General features: G+C 42.4%; 4 protein-coding genes across 8 annotated transcripts; all 4 read left to right on the forward strand.

Moving 5' to 3' along the window:
* The first annotated feature begins 20 nt into the window (after positions 1-20).
* On the forward strand, positions 21-16,570 carry LOC309514122 (extracellular superoxide dismutase [Cu-Zn]-like). 2 transcript variants are annotated; one of them, XM_082190262.1, is made up of 3 exons: positions 21-170; positions 666-1,358; positions 16,529-16,570. In XM_082190262.1, the coding sequence occupies exon 2, from the start codon at positions 681-683 to the stop codon at positions 1,329-1,331; it is 651 nt and encodes a 216-aa protein (XP_082046388.1). In that variant the 5' UTR covers positions 21-170; positions 666-680; the 3' UTR covers positions 1,332-1,358; positions 16,529-16,570. The 2 variants fall into 2 exon arrangements, with proteins under 2 accessions (XP_082046388.1, XP_082046389.1); XM_082190263.1 differs by having other exon boundaries at positions 39-165.
* On the forward strand, positions 3,850-5,274 carry LOC309473953 (extracellular superoxide dismutase [Cu-Zn]-like). Of its 2 annotated transcripts, none has more exons than XM_082136245.1 (2): positions 3,850-4,084; positions 4,571-5,274. In XM_082136245.1, the coding sequence occupies exon 2, from the start codon at positions 4,586-4,588 to the stop codon at positions 5,234-5,236; it is 651 nt and encodes a 216-aa protein (XP_081992371.1). In that variant the 5' UTR covers positions 3,850-4,084; positions 4,571-4,585; the 3' UTR covers positions 5,237-5,274. The 2 variants fall into 2 exon arrangements, with proteins under 2 accessions (XP_081992371.1, XP_081992370.1); XM_082136244.1 differs by having other exon boundaries at positions 3,857-4,089; positions 4,571-5,271.
* LOC309505459 (extracellular superoxide dismutase [Cu-Zn]-like) lies at positions 11,342-13,207 on the forward strand. 2 transcript variants are annotated; one of them, XM_082178835.1, is made up of 2 exons: positions 11,342-11,432; positions 11,916-13,199. In XM_082178835.1, exon 2 carries the CDS (start codon positions 11,931-11,933, stop codon positions 12,579-12,581), a length of 651 nt encoding a protein of 216 aa, XP_082034961.1. In that variant the 5' UTR covers positions 11,342-11,432; positions 11,916-11,930; the 3' UTR covers positions 12,582-13,199. The 2 variants fall into 2 exon arrangements, with proteins under 2 accessions (XP_082034961.1, XP_082034962.1); XM_082178836.1 differs by having other exon boundaries at positions 11,343-11,427; positions 11,916-13,207.
* Positions 15,199-16,565, forward strand: LOC309473844 (extracellular superoxide dismutase [Cu-Zn]-like). Of its 2 annotated transcripts, none has more exons than XM_082136048.1 (2): positions 15,199-15,347; positions 15,854-16,565. In XM_082136048.1, the coding sequence occupies exon 2, from the start codon at positions 15,869-15,871 to the stop codon at positions 16,517-16,519; it is 651 nt and encodes a 216-aa protein (XP_081992174.1). In that variant the 5' UTR covers positions 15,199-15,347; positions 15,854-15,868; the 3' UTR covers positions 16,520-16,565. The 2 variants fall into 2 exon arrangements, with proteins under 2 accessions (XP_081992174.1, XP_081992175.1); XM_082136049.1 differs by having other exon boundaries at positions 15,231-15,342.
* Positions 16,571-16,935: the final 365 nt, after the last annotated feature.

Consider the following 16,935-nt stretch of genomic DNA (forward strand, 5'->3'; position numbering starts at 1 on the left):
GTTAACTTGTAGCTCAACATGAGTTCCTATAAGAGCAGCCAAAAGTGCAATTGCAAAGGAACCTTCTCTCAACCCCAGGTCAGGACTGCACACGGATTAAGCGTTGTAGTATTTTTGTGACTGCAATATTCAGGCTCCACACGGATTGAGGACAACTTTTCAGCTGTACGGTAATGCACCTTTGCTGTTTTAGGCTTGTTTTTTTTTCTCCATTCCATTTTCTCCATCAACTGACCTGATTTAGTACAACTAAAAAAAGTTAGTTTAAGCAAAAGTATAGATCTTGTCTTTTATCTTACCTGTCCTTTACCTGTGTGTGTGTGTGTGTGTATATATATCATAGGCACTTTGGCTTAATTTTTTTTTCACAAGGGTACATAGCATTTAAAAAATTATAGAGTTTTCCAGACCGCAACATGGTGTCGGCCCACATCTGGTACACATGGATTACACACGGCCCAGATGTGGGCCGGATCTGGGCCGACACTATGTTGCTGTCTGGGTTCTTGTATGGTTTTTCGTTGCAAACTAATCTGGTTGTGCTATTTTACCTAATGCAACTTCCATTCTCAAAGCTCCCTGCAACAAAGCTTTGACTTTTTATCAAAAATATTACATTCTTAAACCAAATGGCATGATTTCACTGAATCCACTCTCCATTGTAGGCTTTAAAGATCAACATGGAGAAAATCATCCTAATATTCCCTCTGATATTGCTGGTGCTGCATATACAAGGAGGAGAGTTCCACAAACCTCCAGTTTGTTTGCCTGAAGCTCCACAGCCGGAAGTCGTGGAGTTCGACAGCACAATCTATGCCACTTGTGAAGTAACTCCCAGCCCCAATTTGCCACGTAACCAGCCAAAGATCTTTGGGCAAATCCTCTTCAAGCAGGTCTTCCCCAATGGAGATTTAGAAGTGAAAATCAACCTCCGTGGTTTGCCTGCCATCGATCAAGAGCGTGCCATGCACATCCATCAGTATGGAGACCTCAGTCAAGGCTGCATCACTGTTGGTCCTCATTATAATCCAAACGGCGTTGACCACCCTCATCATCCTGGAGACCTGGGCAACTTTGCTTCCAAGAAAGGAGTTATAAGGCAGTTCCTGACTCTTCCAGACGCCAAGCTCTTTGGGCCTTATTCCATTCTGGGACGTGCGGTGGTGGTTCATGAGAAGGAGGATGATCTGGGAATGGGTTCAGATGAGGAGAGTAAACTCAGTGGGAATGCTGGAGAGATAATTGCTCTCGGTGTGATTGGTATTACTACTCCAAGTCTGTGGCAGAAGACTGAAGTGCCCCCCAAGAAAAGCTGTGGAGGAAGGAAGTGAGAGTCAAAGATGAGGGAGTCGGATATGGTGGAAGGGCAGATTCAAATAGGATAATCATGATTTTCTCTGTGTATTCTTTGTATGTGTCCTACATTAAAGTATATTTCATAACCTGAACATTCCCATGTTTTTTTTCTTGGTCTTTTCAGAGGCTTTTTGGCCGTAGCTTCCAATAGTAAATGCACTCTTAAATAAATGTAGGGTGAATGCAGGCAAAGTGTGCCGTTTAGTTTGATTTACTGTGCTCAATGGGTTAACACTTTAAGAGCATGACAATGGCCTTTAATTAAAGATACACTATTTCTTTAAATGATACAATGGTTTTGGTTGATGCAATATGACACTGGAGGGTGTGGCTACATCTCAAGGGAGGACACCCTTATTGTTGAAGGTAGACATAACCTCTGACATAAGATTTTATTTTCTAAATGATAAGGTTTCTCGCTAAATGTCAACCAATGGGTATATTATTCTGACAGTTTGTTACTACAGTTAACAGGGAATCAAAATGCAAAAAAAAAAAGATTTTAAAATGTGTTTTGTTTCTTGTAAGGTGTTTAAAGCTACAATATGTAAGATTTTTGTAATAAAATAACCAAAAATCACTTGCAAAGTGTGATATTTCCTGCAGTTGTGTACTTCCAGTATCCCAAAAGTTCCCAAAGATTTTTAATTTCAGAGAAATTCCAAATTAAAGCTGCAAGCAGCATTTATCGGGGTTCAAGCATTTAAGGCCTTCAAGCACAAATGCATAAAAAGACATTACGTTTTATTTGGCAACCATTTAACCACTGACATCATACATGGAAAAGACCATTTCCAGCCAATTTAACATAGGAAATATATGGTTTTCAAAGCTTTTTAACAGTTATAGCGCCACCTATGGTCCGATCTCCATAAAATTGTGCATGCTTGTTTACAATGTTATTTCACATATGCTCACCAATTTTCGTGAAGTTCTGAGTTTTCGTTTAGGATATATAGGCTTTCGAGTTAATTTTGCCACGCCCATTTTCTAAATGACCCTGTTATAGCCATCCAAATGCAAAAGTTCAACTTTTTTGGGGGATAATTATTGATCTAGAGAGTCCAGAGAATTTTCCTAGACTGGTTTGGTTGCGATCGGGCGAAAACGCCTAGGACTAGTTCGCAAAAGTAGGTTTTTGGCATAATCATGAATATTCAATGAACGGTTTGATTGACAGCAGTAGTTCTCGAGGCAAAGTTGTTCAGGATGAGGAGATCTATCAAATGATATGCATATTGTGTGGATGTGTGTAACACCACGTGATTACAGAGGGCGTAAACCTCGTTAGCGCCAACTAGTGGCCGATTTCTTTCAAAATTCTTGGAGACCTCTAGGACCATGAGTTGAACATGCCCACCGAGTCAAACTTCATTGGCCGATGGCGGCCATGCTTTTTGAGATACGCCAATGTCCTCATATACATACGTGGCACCTTGGACCAAGACACTGCATACCAATTTTCAAGTCAATCGGACTAACGGTCAGGTGGTCATAGCCCTTTTTAGGGTTTTTTCATGTTATAGCGCCAACTAGTGTTCAATCGGCGCGATTTTTTTTTTACTTTGACCAAATATTGAGCCCGTACATATGTGTACCGAATTTGGTGAAGCTATCTCATTTGCTTCTCGGGTTATAGCCATTTTAGTAAAAGTGGCTCCGCCCACAGCGTACGTTTTGGCCCCCCTTAGCGACCGTGAATGTAAATTTCAACTGTTTTTCGATAATTATTGATATTCAGTCTACAGAGAATCTTTCTGCACTGGTTTGGTTCCGGTCGGGCAAAAAACCAGGGACTAGTTCGCAGAAGTAGGTTTTGGACAAAATTCAAGATGGCAGAATTTTTGGGGGATAATCTTCCTGCCGGAATCGAAACCAGAAATATACGTTATGTCCGGCTTGAGCCAAGGATCACAGGGATATAAGACGCTTGAGTCTAGGACAAACCGTCTAGGGGTTATGAGCAATTTCATACTTTTGCTTGCTGTAGCGCCACCTATTGGCCAATCGGGGTCATACTTTGATAGGTTCTCCCCAAATTGAGGACTACCATTTGGCCAAGTTTCAAGACTCCAGCATTTACGGTTTGGGCTGCACGATCAGTTTTACGGCGGAATAATAATAATAAAACCCCTAACAATTACAATAGGGTTTCAGCACTTCGTGCTTGAACCCCTAATAATGGCTCGTCCATGTTCACTTGCCGCCTGTCAATGACGTAATATCCGCGTTATCACTGGTTTCCGCTCGTACTGCCATAGTAACCATGGCGACAACTGCGTTACGTCTAGCGGCACGCTCATGGAGTTGTTTCGTTCAAACATTATGGACCATGGCAAGCAGACTTTGGGACAAAAGGAGAACTAAAATGAGAATGAGCCACCAAATGAAGAGAAGAGGAATCTATAGCAGTACTTGTTTTAATAAACACAAAACACTGGAGAACACATTGTGCAATGCAAGACAAAGAACTGAATAAACTGAGCGCTATACATAAACAGGCAAACAAAGGGAGCTAAATGAAACACAGGTGAACTTAATTAGTGACTAACAGACTATCATGGTTAACTTGTAGCTCAACATGAGTTCCTATAAGAGCAGCCAAAAGTGCAATTGCAAAGGAACCTTCTCTCAACCCCAGGTCAGGACTGCACACGGATTAAGCGTTGTAGTATTTTTTTGACTGCAATATTCAGGCTCCACACGGATTGAGGACAACTTTTCAGCTGTACGGTAATGCACCTTTGCTGTTTTAGGCTTGTTTTTTTTCTCCATTCCATTTTCTCCATCAACTGACCTGATTTAGTACAACTAAAAAAAGTTCGTTTAAGCAAAAGTATAGATCTTGTCTTTTATCTTACCTGTCCTTTACCTGTGTGTGTGTGTATATATATCATAGGCACTTTGGCTTAATTTTTTTTTCACAAGGGTACATAGCAATTAAATTATAGTTTTCCAGACCGCAACATGGTGTCGGCCCACATCTGGTACACATGGATTACACACGGCCCAGATGTGGGCCGGATCTGGGCCAACACTATGTTGCTGTCTGGGTTCTTGTATGGTTTTTCGTTGCAAACTAATCTGGTTGTGCTATTTTACCTAATGCAACTTCCATTCTCAAAGCTCCCTGCAACAAAGCTTTGACTTTTTATCAAAAATATTACATTCTTAAACAATGGCATGATTTCACTGAATCCACTCTCCATTGTAGGCTTTAAAGATCAACATGGAGAAAATCATCCTAATATTCCCTCTGATATTGCTGGTGCTGCATATACAAGGAGGAGAGTTCCACAAACCTCCAGTTTGTTTGCCTGAAGCTCCACAGCCGGAAGTCGTGGAGTTCGACAGCACAATCTATGCCACTTGTGAAGTAACTCCCAGCCCCAATTTGCCACGTAACCAGCCAAAGATCTTTGGGCAAATCCTCTTCAAGCAGGTCTTCCCCAATGGAGATTTAGAAGTGAAAATCAACCTCCGTGGTTTGCTTGCCATCGATCAAGAGCGTGCCATGCACATCCATCAGTATGGAGACCTCAGTCAAGGCTGCATCACTGTTGGTCCTCATTATAATCCAAACGGCGTTGACCACCCTCATCATCCTGGAGACCTGGGCAACTTTGCTTCCAAGAAAGGAGTTATAAGGCAGTTCCTGACGCTTCCAGACGCCAAGCTCTTTGGGCCTTATTCCATTCTGGGACGTGCGGTGGTGGTTCATGAGAAGGAGGATGATCTGGGAATGGGTTCAGATGAGGAGAGTAAACTCAGTGGGAATGCTGGAGAGATAATTGCTCTCGGTGTGATTGGTATTACTACTCCAAGTCTGTGGCAGAAGACTGAAGTGCCCCCCAAGAAAAGCTGTGGAGGAAGGAAGTGAGAGTCAAAGATGAGGGAGTCGGATGTGGTGGAAGGGCAGATTCAAATAGGATAATCATGATTTTCCTTGTGTATTCTTTGTATGTGTCCTACATTAAAGTATATTTCATAACCTGAACATTCCCATGTTTTTTTTCTTGGTCTTTTCAGAGGCTTTTTGGCCGTAGCTTCCAATAGTAAATGCACTCTTAAAAATAAATGTAGGGTGCATGCAGGCAAAGTGGGCCGTTTAGTTTGATTTACTGTGCTCAATGGGTTAACACTTTAAGAGCATGACAATGGCCTTTATATCTTTGATATCCAAGATGGCGCCGCGGATGGCTGCCTCGGTGTGGAGCTCTCCAGTTATTGTGTTGTTTTTGTTGGTTTGTTCTGCGTTTAGTCATTCTTTTCCTATCAGTTTCACCAAAGACGAACTACTGGACATTAGGAAACACACACCAGACAACTTTTTTACAGATTTTGATTACTCAGACGTTTTACTGGACATTCTCGTCGGAGGGGCAGCGGTGTTGTTCAAACGCGCGGTCAGACGCAAACGCGGGAAGCGCGCTGGCGCGCTGGTTAAACTCCGCGAGCGCGGCCTCCGTACTGCACTCCCCAGTATTCATCTTGCGAATCTCCGATCTCTTCCTAACAAAATGGACGAACTTCTTCTCCTCACCCGCACTAACAAGGATTTTTTAAACTCCGCTGCTCTGTGCTTCACTGAAACCTGGCTGAGTGAAGCCATACCGGACAACGCACTACATCTGCCGGGCTTTCAGCTGTTCCGAGCGGATCGCATCGCGGAACTAACGGGGAAAACGAGAGGTGGTGGATTGTGTTTCTACATTAACGAAAGTTGGTGTTCAGATGTAACAACACTGAAGAAGATGTGCTCTCCTAATTTAGAGGCACATTTCATAAACTGTAAACCTTTCTACTCGCCGCGGGAGTTTTCCTCATTCATTCTCGCGAATGTTTACATTCCTCCAGACGCGTGTGTGAGCGCGGCGATACAACAGCTGGCTGAACATATAGCTGAAATGGAACAAAGGTACCCAGACTCTCTTTTAATCATTCTTGGGGATTTTAACAAAGCAAATCTCTCCCGTGAACTGCCAAAATACAGACAGCATGTTACATGTCCTACCAGAGACAGTAATATATTGGACCACTGTTACACCACGATAAAGAATGCGTATCACTCCGTCCCACGGGCAGCTTTGGGGCTCTCTGATCATTGTTTGGTTCATCTTATACCGACCTACAGGCAGAAACTGAAATCAGCTAAACCCGTAATAAGGACTGTAAAAAGATGGACCACCGAAGCAGAGCAGGATCTACAGGCCTGCTTCGATTGCACTGATTGGACTGTTTTTGAAGCTGCAGCCACCGATCTGGATGAGCTCACAGATACTGTAACATCATATATCAGTTTCTGTGAGGATACATGCATTCCTACCAGGACATTCTTATCATTCACTAATGATAAACCATGGTTTACTGGGAAACTCAAACAGCTTCGTCATGCCAAAGAGGATGCTTACAGAAGTGGGGATAAAATCTTGTATAACCAGGCCAGAAACAGACTGACAAAGGAGATCAGAGTTGCTAAAAGAAGCTACTCTGAAAAGCTGAAAAACCAGTTTTCAGCCAACGACCCGGCATCAGTCTGGAGAGGCCTGAGGAACATCACCAACTACAAATCACCATCCCCCCGATCTGTGGAGAATCAACAACTGGCTGACACTCTCAATGCATTCTATTGCAGGTTTGAGAAGCCCAGACTCACACCTCACACCCGCTCTGATGTGCACTTCACACATCCACCATCACCTCCTGCAACCCCTCTCCTCCCCCCTTCTGCCATCCAACCTGAGCTTAAGGTCTGTGTGGAGGACGTGAGCCGAGTCTTCAAAAAACAGAAGACTAGGAAAGCTTCAGGCCCAGACGGCATCTCATCTGCTTGTCTAAAAGCCTGCGCTGACCAACTGGCCCCAGTCTTCACGCAGATCTTCAACAGATCATTGGAGCAGTGTGAAGTTCCCTGCTGCTTCAAACGCTCCACTATCATTCCGGTTCCCAAAAAACCTAAAATCACTGGACTTAATGACTACAGACCTGTCGCTCTCACGTCTGTGGTCATGAAGTCGTTTGAAAGACTGGTGTTGGCCTATCTGAAGGACATCACTGGACCCCTTCTGGATCCCTTTCAGTTTGCTTACAGAGCAAACAGGTCTGTGGATGATGCAGTCAACATGGGACTGCACTATATCCTGCAACATCTTGACAGACCTGGGACTTATGCACGGATCTTATTTGTGGACTTCAGTTCGGCCTTCAATACCATCATCCCTGATCTTCTCACAGCCAAACTGACTCAGCTCTCCATGCCATCCTCAATCTGTCAGTGGATCTCCAGCTTCCTGACAGACCGGCAGCAGCGAGTGAGACTGGGGAAGCTCACATCCAGGACCCTCACCATCAGCACTGGCGCCCCCCAAGGGTGCGTTCTCTCCCCACTGCTCTTCTCCCTGTACACTAATGACTGCACTTCTAAAGACCCCTCTGTCAAGCTCCTGAAATTTGCAGACGACACCACCGTCATCGGTCTCATCCAAAATGGTGACGAGTCTGCTTACAGACTGGGGGTTGAACAGCTGGCTGTCTGGTGCAGCTATAACAACCTTGAGCTGAACACGCTCAAAACAGTGGAGATGATTGTGGATTTCAGGAGAAAATCCCCAGCACTCCCCCCTCTCACCATCATGAACAGCACTGTGGAAGCAGTGGAGTCATTCAGGTTCCTGGGCTCTACCATCTCTCAGGACCTGAAGTGGGCAAATCACATTGACTCCATTGTGAAAAAGGCCCAGCAGAGACTGTACTTCCTTCGCCAGCTGAAGAAGTTCAATCTGCCACAGGAGCTGCTGATCCAGTTCTACTCAGCCGTCATTGAGTCTGTTTTAAGCACTTCCATCACTGTCTGGTTTGGTTCAGCTACCAAATCGGACATCAGGAGACTACAACGGACAGTCCGGACAGCAGAGAGGATTATTGGTGCCCCCCTGCCAACCCTCCAGGACCTGTACTCTTCCAGAGTGAGGAAGAGAGCAGGTAAAATCATCACAGACTCCACTCACCCTGGACACCCCCTGTTTGAACTGTTACCGTCAGGACGGCGACACAGATCACTGGCCACAAGAACATCCAGGCACAGGAACAGTTTCTTTCCACAGGCCATTTCCCTTCTGAACACTTAACATGCCCCCCAAGGCATATGCCTGCAAGTGCAATACTCCCACTGTCTAGTGCAATATTCTCTTAACTCAGGTGATATTTATATTTATATTTATATTATTCATACTACTCAAAATACTGTAAATATGTTCATAATCTGTAACATGCACTAGACTCCCACTGTCTAGTGTAATATTCTCTAACTCAGGTGATATTTATATTATTCATACTTCTCAAAATACTGTAAATATGTTCATAATCTGTAAATGTTTATTCAGACTAAACCCAACTGTGACCCCTTTTTTTTACTTTTTATACTATTTTATTTTATTTTATTTTTTTATATATTTTATTCTTAGAATTTGTATTACTATGTTTCTTGTTGTATTTGTATTTGTATATGTGCACTGGAAGCTTCAGTACCAAGAAAAATTCCTTGTGGGTGCAAGCACACTTGGCAATAAAGCTCTTTCTGATTCTGATTCTGATTCTGATTTAATTAAAGATACACTATTTCTTTAAATGATACAATGGTTTTGGTTGATGCAATATGACACTGGAGGGTGTGGCTACATCTCAAGGGAGGACACCCTTATTGTTGAAGGTAGACATAACCTCTGACATAAGATTTTATTTTCTAAATGATAAGGTTTCTCGCTAAATGTCAACAAATGGGTATATTATTCTGACAGTTTGTTACTACAGTTAACGGAATCAAAATGCAAAAAAAAAAAAGATTTTAAAATGTGTTTTGTTTCTTGTAAGGTGTTTAAAGCTACAATATGTAAGATTTTTGTAATAAAATAACCAAAAATCACTTGCAAAGTGTGATATATTTCCTGCAGTTGTGTACTTCCAGTATCCCAAAAGTTCCCAAAGATTTTTAATTTCAGAGAAATTCCAAATTAAAGCTGCAAGCAGCATTTATCGGGGTTCAAGCATTTAAGGCCTTCAAGCACAAATGCATAAAAAGACATTACGTTTTATTTGGCAACCATTTAACCACTGACATCATACATGGAAAAGACCATTTCCAGCCAATTTAACATAGGAAATATATGGTTTTCAAAGCTTTTTAACAGTTATAGCGCCACCTATGGTCCGATCTCCATAAAATTGTGCATGCTTGTTTACAATGTTATTTCACATATGCTCACCAATTTTCGTGAAGTTCTGAGTTTTCGTTTAGGATATATAGGCTTTCGAGTTAATTTTGCCACGCCCATTTTCTAAATGACCCTGTTATAGCCATCCAAATGCAAAAGTTCAACTTTTTTGGGGGATAATTATTGATCTAGAGAGTCCAGAGAATTTTCCTAGACTGGTTTGGTTGCGATCGGGCGAAAACGCCTAGGACTAGTTCGCAAAAGTAGGTTTTTGGCATAATCATGAATATTCAATGAACGGTTTGATTGACAGCAGTGGTTCTCGAGGCAAAGTTGTTCAGGATGAGGAGATCTATCAAATGATATGCATATTGTGTGGATGTGTGTAACACCACGTGATTACAGAGGGCGTAAACCTCGTTAGCGCCAACTAGTGGCCGATTTCTTTCAAAATTCTTGGAGACCTCTAGGACCATGAGTTGAACATGCCCACCGAGTCAAACTTCATTGGCCGATGGCGGCCATGCTTTTTGAGATACGCCAATGTCCTCATATACATACGTGGCACCTTGGACCAAGACACTGCATACCAATTTTCAAGTCAATCGGACTAACGGTCAGGTGGTCATAGCCCTTTTTAGGGTTTTTTCATGTTATAGCGCCAACTAGTGTTCAATCGGCGCGATTTTTTTTTTACTTTGACCAAATATTGAGCCCGTACATATGTGTACCGAATTTGGTGAAGCTATCTCATTTGCTTCTCGGGTTATAGCCATTTTAGTAAAAGTGGCTCCGCCCACAGCGTACGTTTTGGCCCCCCTTAGCGACCGTGAATGTAAATTTCAACTGTTTTTCGATAATTATTGATATTCAGTCTACAGAGAATCTTTCTGCACTGGTTTGGTTCCGGTCGGGCAAAAAACCTGGGACTAGTTCGCAGAAGTAGGTTTTGGACAAAATTCAAGATGGCAGAATTTTTTGGGGATAATCTTCCTGCCGGAATCGAAACCAGAAATATACGTTATGTCCGGCTTGAGCCAAGGATCACAGGGATATAAGACGCTTGAGTCTAGGACAAACCGTCTAGGGGTTATGAGCAATTTCATACTTTTGCTTGCTGTAGCGCCACCTATTGGCCAATCGGGGTCATACTTTGATAGGTTCTCCCCAAATTGAGGACTACCATTTGGCCAAGTTTCAAGACTCCAGCATTTACGGTTTGGGCTGCACGATCAGTTTTACGGCGGAATAATAATAATAAAACCCCTAACAATTACAATAGGGTTTCAGCACTTCGTGCTTGAACCCCTAATAATGGCTCGTCCATGTTCACTTGCCGCCTGTCAATGACGTAATATCCGCGTTATCACTGGTTTCCGCTCGTACTGCCATAGTAACCATGGCGACAACTGCGTTACGTCTAGCGGCACGCTCATGGAGTTGTTTCGTTCAAACATTATGGACCATGGCAAGCAGACTTTGGGACAAAAGGAGAACTAAAATGAGAATGAGCCACCAAATGAAGAGAAGAGGAATCTATAGCAGTACTTGTTTTAATAAACACAAAACACTGGAGAACACATTGTGCAATGCAAGACAAAGAACTGAATAAACTGAGCGCTATACATAAACAGGCAAACAAAGGGAGCTAAATGAAACACAGGTGAACTTAATTAGTGACTAACAGACTATCATGGTTAACTTGTAGCTCAACATGAGTTCCTATAAGAGCAGCCAAAAGTGCAATTGCAAAGGAACCTTCTCTCAACCCCAGATCAGGACTGCACACGGATTAAGCGTTGTAGTATTTTTTTGACTGCAATATTCAGGCTCCACACGGATTGAGGACAACTTTTCAGCTGTACGGTAATGCACCTTTGCTGTTTTAGGCTTGTTTTTTTTCTCCATTCCATTTTCTCCATCAACTGACCTGATTTAGTACAACTAAAAAAAGTTCGTTTAAGCAAAAGTATAGATCTTGTCTTTTATCTTACCTGTCCTTTACCTGTGTGTGTGTGTATATATATCATAGGCACTTTGGCTTAATTTTTTTTTCACAAGGGTACATAGCAATTAAATTATAGTTTTCCAGACCGCAACATGGTGTCGGCCCACATCTGGTACACATGGATTACACACGGCCCAGATGTGGGCCGGATCTGGGCCAACACTATGTTGCTGTCTGGGTTCTTGTATGGTTTTTCGTTGCAAACTAATCTGGTTGTGCTATTTTACCTAATGCAACTTCCATTCTCAAAGCTCCCTGCAACAAAGCTTTGACTTTTTATCAAAAATATTACATTCTTAAACCAAATGGCATGATTTCACAGAATCCACTCTCCATTGTAGGCTTTAAAGATCAACATGGAGAAAATCATCCTAATATTCCCTCTGATATTGCTGGTGCTGCATATACAAGGAGGAGAGTTCCACAAACCTCCAGTTTGTTTGCCTGAAGCTCCACAGCCGGAAGTCGTGGAGTTCGACAGCACAATCTATGCCACTTGTGAAGTAACTCCCAGCCCCAATTTGCCACGTAACCAGCCAAAGATCTTTGGGCAAATCCTCTTCAAGCAGGTCTTCCCCAATGGAGATTTAGAAGTGAAAATCAACCTCCGTGGTTTGCCTGCCATCGATCAAGAGCGTGCCATGCACATCCATCAGTATGGAGACCTCAGTCAAGGCTGCATCACTGTTGGTCCTCATTATAATCCAAATGGCGTTGACCACCCTCATCATCCTGGAGACCTGGGCAACTTTGCTTCCAAGAAAGGAGTTATAAGGCAGTTCCTGACGCTTCCAGACGCCAAGCTCTTTGGGCCTTATTCCATTCTGGGACGTGCGGTGGTGGTTCATGAGAAGGAGGATGATCTGGGAATGGGTTCAGATGAGGAGAGTAAACTCAGTGGGAATGCTGGAGAGATAATTTCTCTCGGTGTGATTGGTATTACTACTCCAAGTCTGTGGCAGAAGACTGAAGTGCCCCCCAAGAAAAGCTGTGGAGGAAGGAAGTGAGAGTCAAAGATGAGGGAGTCGGATGTGGTGGAAGGGCAGATTCAAATAGGATAATCATGATTTTCCTTGTGTATTCTTTGTATGTGTCCTACATTAAAGTATATTTCATAACCTGAACATTCCCATGTTTTTTTTCTTGGTCTTTTCAGAGGCTTTTTGGCCGTAGCTTCCAATAGTAAATGCACTCTTAAAAATAAATGTAGGGTGAATGCAGGCAAAGTGGGCCGTTTAGTTTGATTTACTGTGCTCAATGGGTTAACACTTTAAGAGCATGACAATGGCCTTTAATTAAAGATACACTATTTCTTTAAATGATACAATGGTTTTGGTTGATGCAATATGACACTGGAGGGTGTGGCTACATCTCAAGGGAGGACACCCTTATTGTTGAAGGTAGACATAACCTCTGACATAAGATTTTATTTTCTAAATGATAAGGTTTCTCGCTAAATGTCAACAAATGGGTATATTATTCTGACAGTTTGTTACTACAGTTAACAGGGAATCAAAATGCAAAAAAAAAAAAGATTTTAAAATGTGTTTTGTTTCTTGTAAGGTGTTTAAAGCTACAATATGTAAGATTTTTGTAATAAAATAACCAAAAATCACTTGCAAAGTGTGATATATTTCCTGCAGTTGTGTACTTCCAGTATCCCAAAAGTTCCCAAAGATTTTTAATTTCAGAGAAATTCCAAATTAAAGCTGCAAGCAGCATTTATCGGGGTTCAAGCATTTTAAGGCCTACAAGCACAAATGCATAAAAAGACATTACGTTTTATTTGGCAACCATTTAACCACTGACATCATACATGGAAAAGACCATTTCCAGCCAATTTAACATAGGAAATATATGGTTTTCAAAGCTTTTTAACAGTTATAGCGCCACCTATGGTCCGATCTCCATAAAATTGTGCATGCTTGTTTACAATGTTATTTCACATATGCTCACCAATTTTCGTGAAGTTCTGAGTTTTCGTTTAGGATATATAGGCTTTCGAGTAAATTTTGCCACGCCCATTTTCTAAATGACCCTGTTATAGCCATCCAAATGCAAAAGTTCAACTTTTTGGGGGGATAATTATTGATCTAGAGAGTCCAGAGAATTTTCCTAGACTGGTTTGGTTGCGATCGGGCGAAAACGCCTAGGACTAGTTCGCAAAAGTAGGTTTTTGGCATAATCATGAATATTCAATGAACGGTTTGATTGACAGCAGTGGTTCTCGAGGCAAAGTTGTTCAGGATGAGGAGATCTATCAAATGATATGCATATTGTGTGGATGTGTGTAACACCACGTGATTACAGAGGGCGTAAACCTCGTTAGCGCCAACTAGTGGCCGATTTCTTTCAAAATTCTTGGAGACCTCTAGGACCATGAGTTGAACATGCCCACCGAGTCAAACTTCATTGGCCGATGGCGGCCATGCTTTTTGAGATACGCCAATGTCCTCATATACATACGTGGCACCTTGGACCAAGACACTGCATACCAATTTTCAAGTCAATCGGACTAACGGTCAGGTGGTCATAGCCCTTTTTAGGGTTTTTTCATGTTATAGCGCCAACTAGTGTTCAATCGGCGCGATTTTTTTTTTACTTTGACCAAATATTGAGCCCGTACATATGTGTACCGAATTTGGTGAAGCTATCTCATTTGCTTCTCGGGTTATAGCCATTTTAGTAAAAGTGGCTCCGCCCACAGCGTACGTTTTGGCCCCCCTTAGCGACCGTGAATGTAAATTTCAACTGTTTTTCGATAATTATTGATATTCAGTCTACAGGGAATCTTTCTGCACTGGTTTGGTTCCGGTCGGGCAAAAAACCTGGGACTAGTTCGCAGAAGTAGGTTTTGGACAAAATTCAAGATGGCAGAATTTTTTGGGGATAATCTTCCTGCCGGAATCGAAACCAGAAATATATACGTTATGTCCGGCTTGAGCCAAGGATCACAGGGATATAAGACGCTTGAGTCTAGGACAAACCGTCTAGGGGTTATGAGCAATTTCATACTTTTGCTTGCTGTAGCGCCACCTATTGGCCAATCGGGGTCATACTTTGATAGGTTCTCCCCAAATTGAGGACTACCATTTGGCCAAGTTTCAAGACTCCAGCATTTACGGTTTGGGCTGCACGATCAGTTTTACGGCGGAATAATAATAATAAAACCCCTAACAATTACAATAGGGTTTCAGCACTTCGTGCTTGAACCCCTAATAATGGCTCGTCCATGTTCACTTGCCGCCTGTCAATGACGTAATATCCGCGTTATCACTGGTTTCCGCTCGTACTGCCATAGTAACCATGGCGACAACTGCGTTACGTCTAGCGGCACGCTCATGGAGTTGTTTCGTTCAAACATTATGGACCATGGCAAGCAGACTTTGGGACAAAAGGAGAACTAAAATGAGAATGAGCCACCAAATGAAGAGAAGAGGAATCTATAGCAGTACTTGTTTTAATAAACACAAAACACTGGAGAACACATTGTGCAATGCAAGACAAAGAACTGAATAAACTGAGCGCTATACATAAACAGGCAAACAAAGGGAGCTAAATGAAACACAGGTGAACTTAATTAGTGACTAACAGACTATCATGGTTAACTTGTAGCTCAACATGAGTTCCTATAAGAGCAGCCAAAAGTGCAATTGCAAAGGAACCTTCTCTCAACCCCAGGTCAGGACTGCACACGGATTAAGCGTTGTAGTATTTTTTTGACTGCAATATTCAGGCTCCACACGGATTGAGGACAACTTTTCAGCTGTACGGTAATGCACCTTTGCTGTTTTAGGCTTGTTTTTTTTCTCCATTCCATTTTCTCCATCAACTGACCTGATTTAGTACAACTAAAAAAAGTTCGTTTAAGCAAAAGTATAGATCTTGTCTTTTATCTTACCTGTCCTTTACCTGTGTGTGTGTGTGTGTGTGTGTGTGTGTATATATATATCATAGGCACTTTGGCTTAATTTTTTTTTCACAAGGGTACATACCAATTAAAAAATTATAGAGTTTTCCAGACCGCAACATGGTGTCGGCCCACATCTGGTACACATGGATTACACACGGCCCAGATGTGGGCCGGATCTGGGCCGACACTATGTTGCTGTCTGGGTTCTTGTATGGTTTTTCGTTGCAAACTAATCTGGTTGTGCTATTTTACCTAATGCAACTTCCATTCTCAAAGCTCCCTGCAACAAAGCTTTGACTTTTTATCAAAAATATTACATTCTTAAACCAAATGGCATGATTTCACTGAATCCACTCTCCATTGTAGGCTTTAAAGATCAACATGGAGAAAATCATCCTAATATTCCCTCTGATATTGCTGGTGCTGCATATACAAGGAGGAGAGTTCCACAAACCTCCAGTTTGTTTGCCTGAAGCTCCACAGCCGGAAGTCGTGGAGTTCGACAGCACAATCTATGCCACTTGTGAAGTAACTCCCAGCCCCAATTTGCCACGTAACCAGCCAAAGATCTTTGGGCAAATCCTCTTCAAGCAGGTCTTCCCCAATGGAGATTTAGAAGTGAAAATCAACCTCCGTGGTTTGCCTGCCATCGATCAAGAGCGTGCCATGCACATCCATCAGTATGGAGACCTCAGTCAAGGCTGCATCACTGTTGGTCCTCATTATAATCCAAACGGCGTTGACCACCCTCATCATCCTGGAGACCTGGGCAACTTTGCTTCCAAGAAAGGAGTTATAAGGCAGTTCCTGACGCTTCCAGACGCCAAGCTCTTTGGGCCTTATTCCATTCTGGGACGTGCGGTGGTGGTTCATGAGAAGGAGGATGATCTGGGAATGGGTTCAGATGAGGAGAGTAAACTCAGTGGGAATGCTGGAGAGATAATTGCTCTCGGTGTGATTGGTATTACTACTCCAAGTCTGTGGCAGAAGACTGAAGTGCCCCCCAAGAAAAGCTGTGGAGGAAGGAAGTGAGAGTCAAAGATGAGGGAGTCGGATATGGTGGAAGGGCAGATTCAAATAGGATAATCATGATTTTCTCTGTGTATTCTTTGTATGTGTCCTACATTAAAGTATATTTCATAACCTGAACATTCCCATGTTTTTTTTCTTGGTCTTTTCAGAGGCTTTTTGGCCGTAGCTTCCAATAGTAAATGCACTCTTAAATAAATGTAGGGTGAATGCAGGCAAAGTGTGCCGTTTAGTTTGATTTACTGTGCTCAATGGGTTAACACTTTAAGAGCATGACAATGGCCTTTAATTAAAGATACACTATTTCTTTAAATGATACAATGGTTTTGGTTGATGCAATATGACACTGGAGGGTGTGGCTACATCTCAAGGGAGGACACCCTTATTGTTGAAGGTAGACATAACCTCTGACATAAGAT

Source organism: Leuciscus leuciscus, assembly GCF_965113295.1.
Source record: "Leuciscus leuciscus genome assembly, chromosome: 1".
NCBI lineage: Eukaryota > Metazoa > Chordata > Actinopteri > Cypriniformes > Leuciscidae > Leuciscus > Leuciscus leuciscus.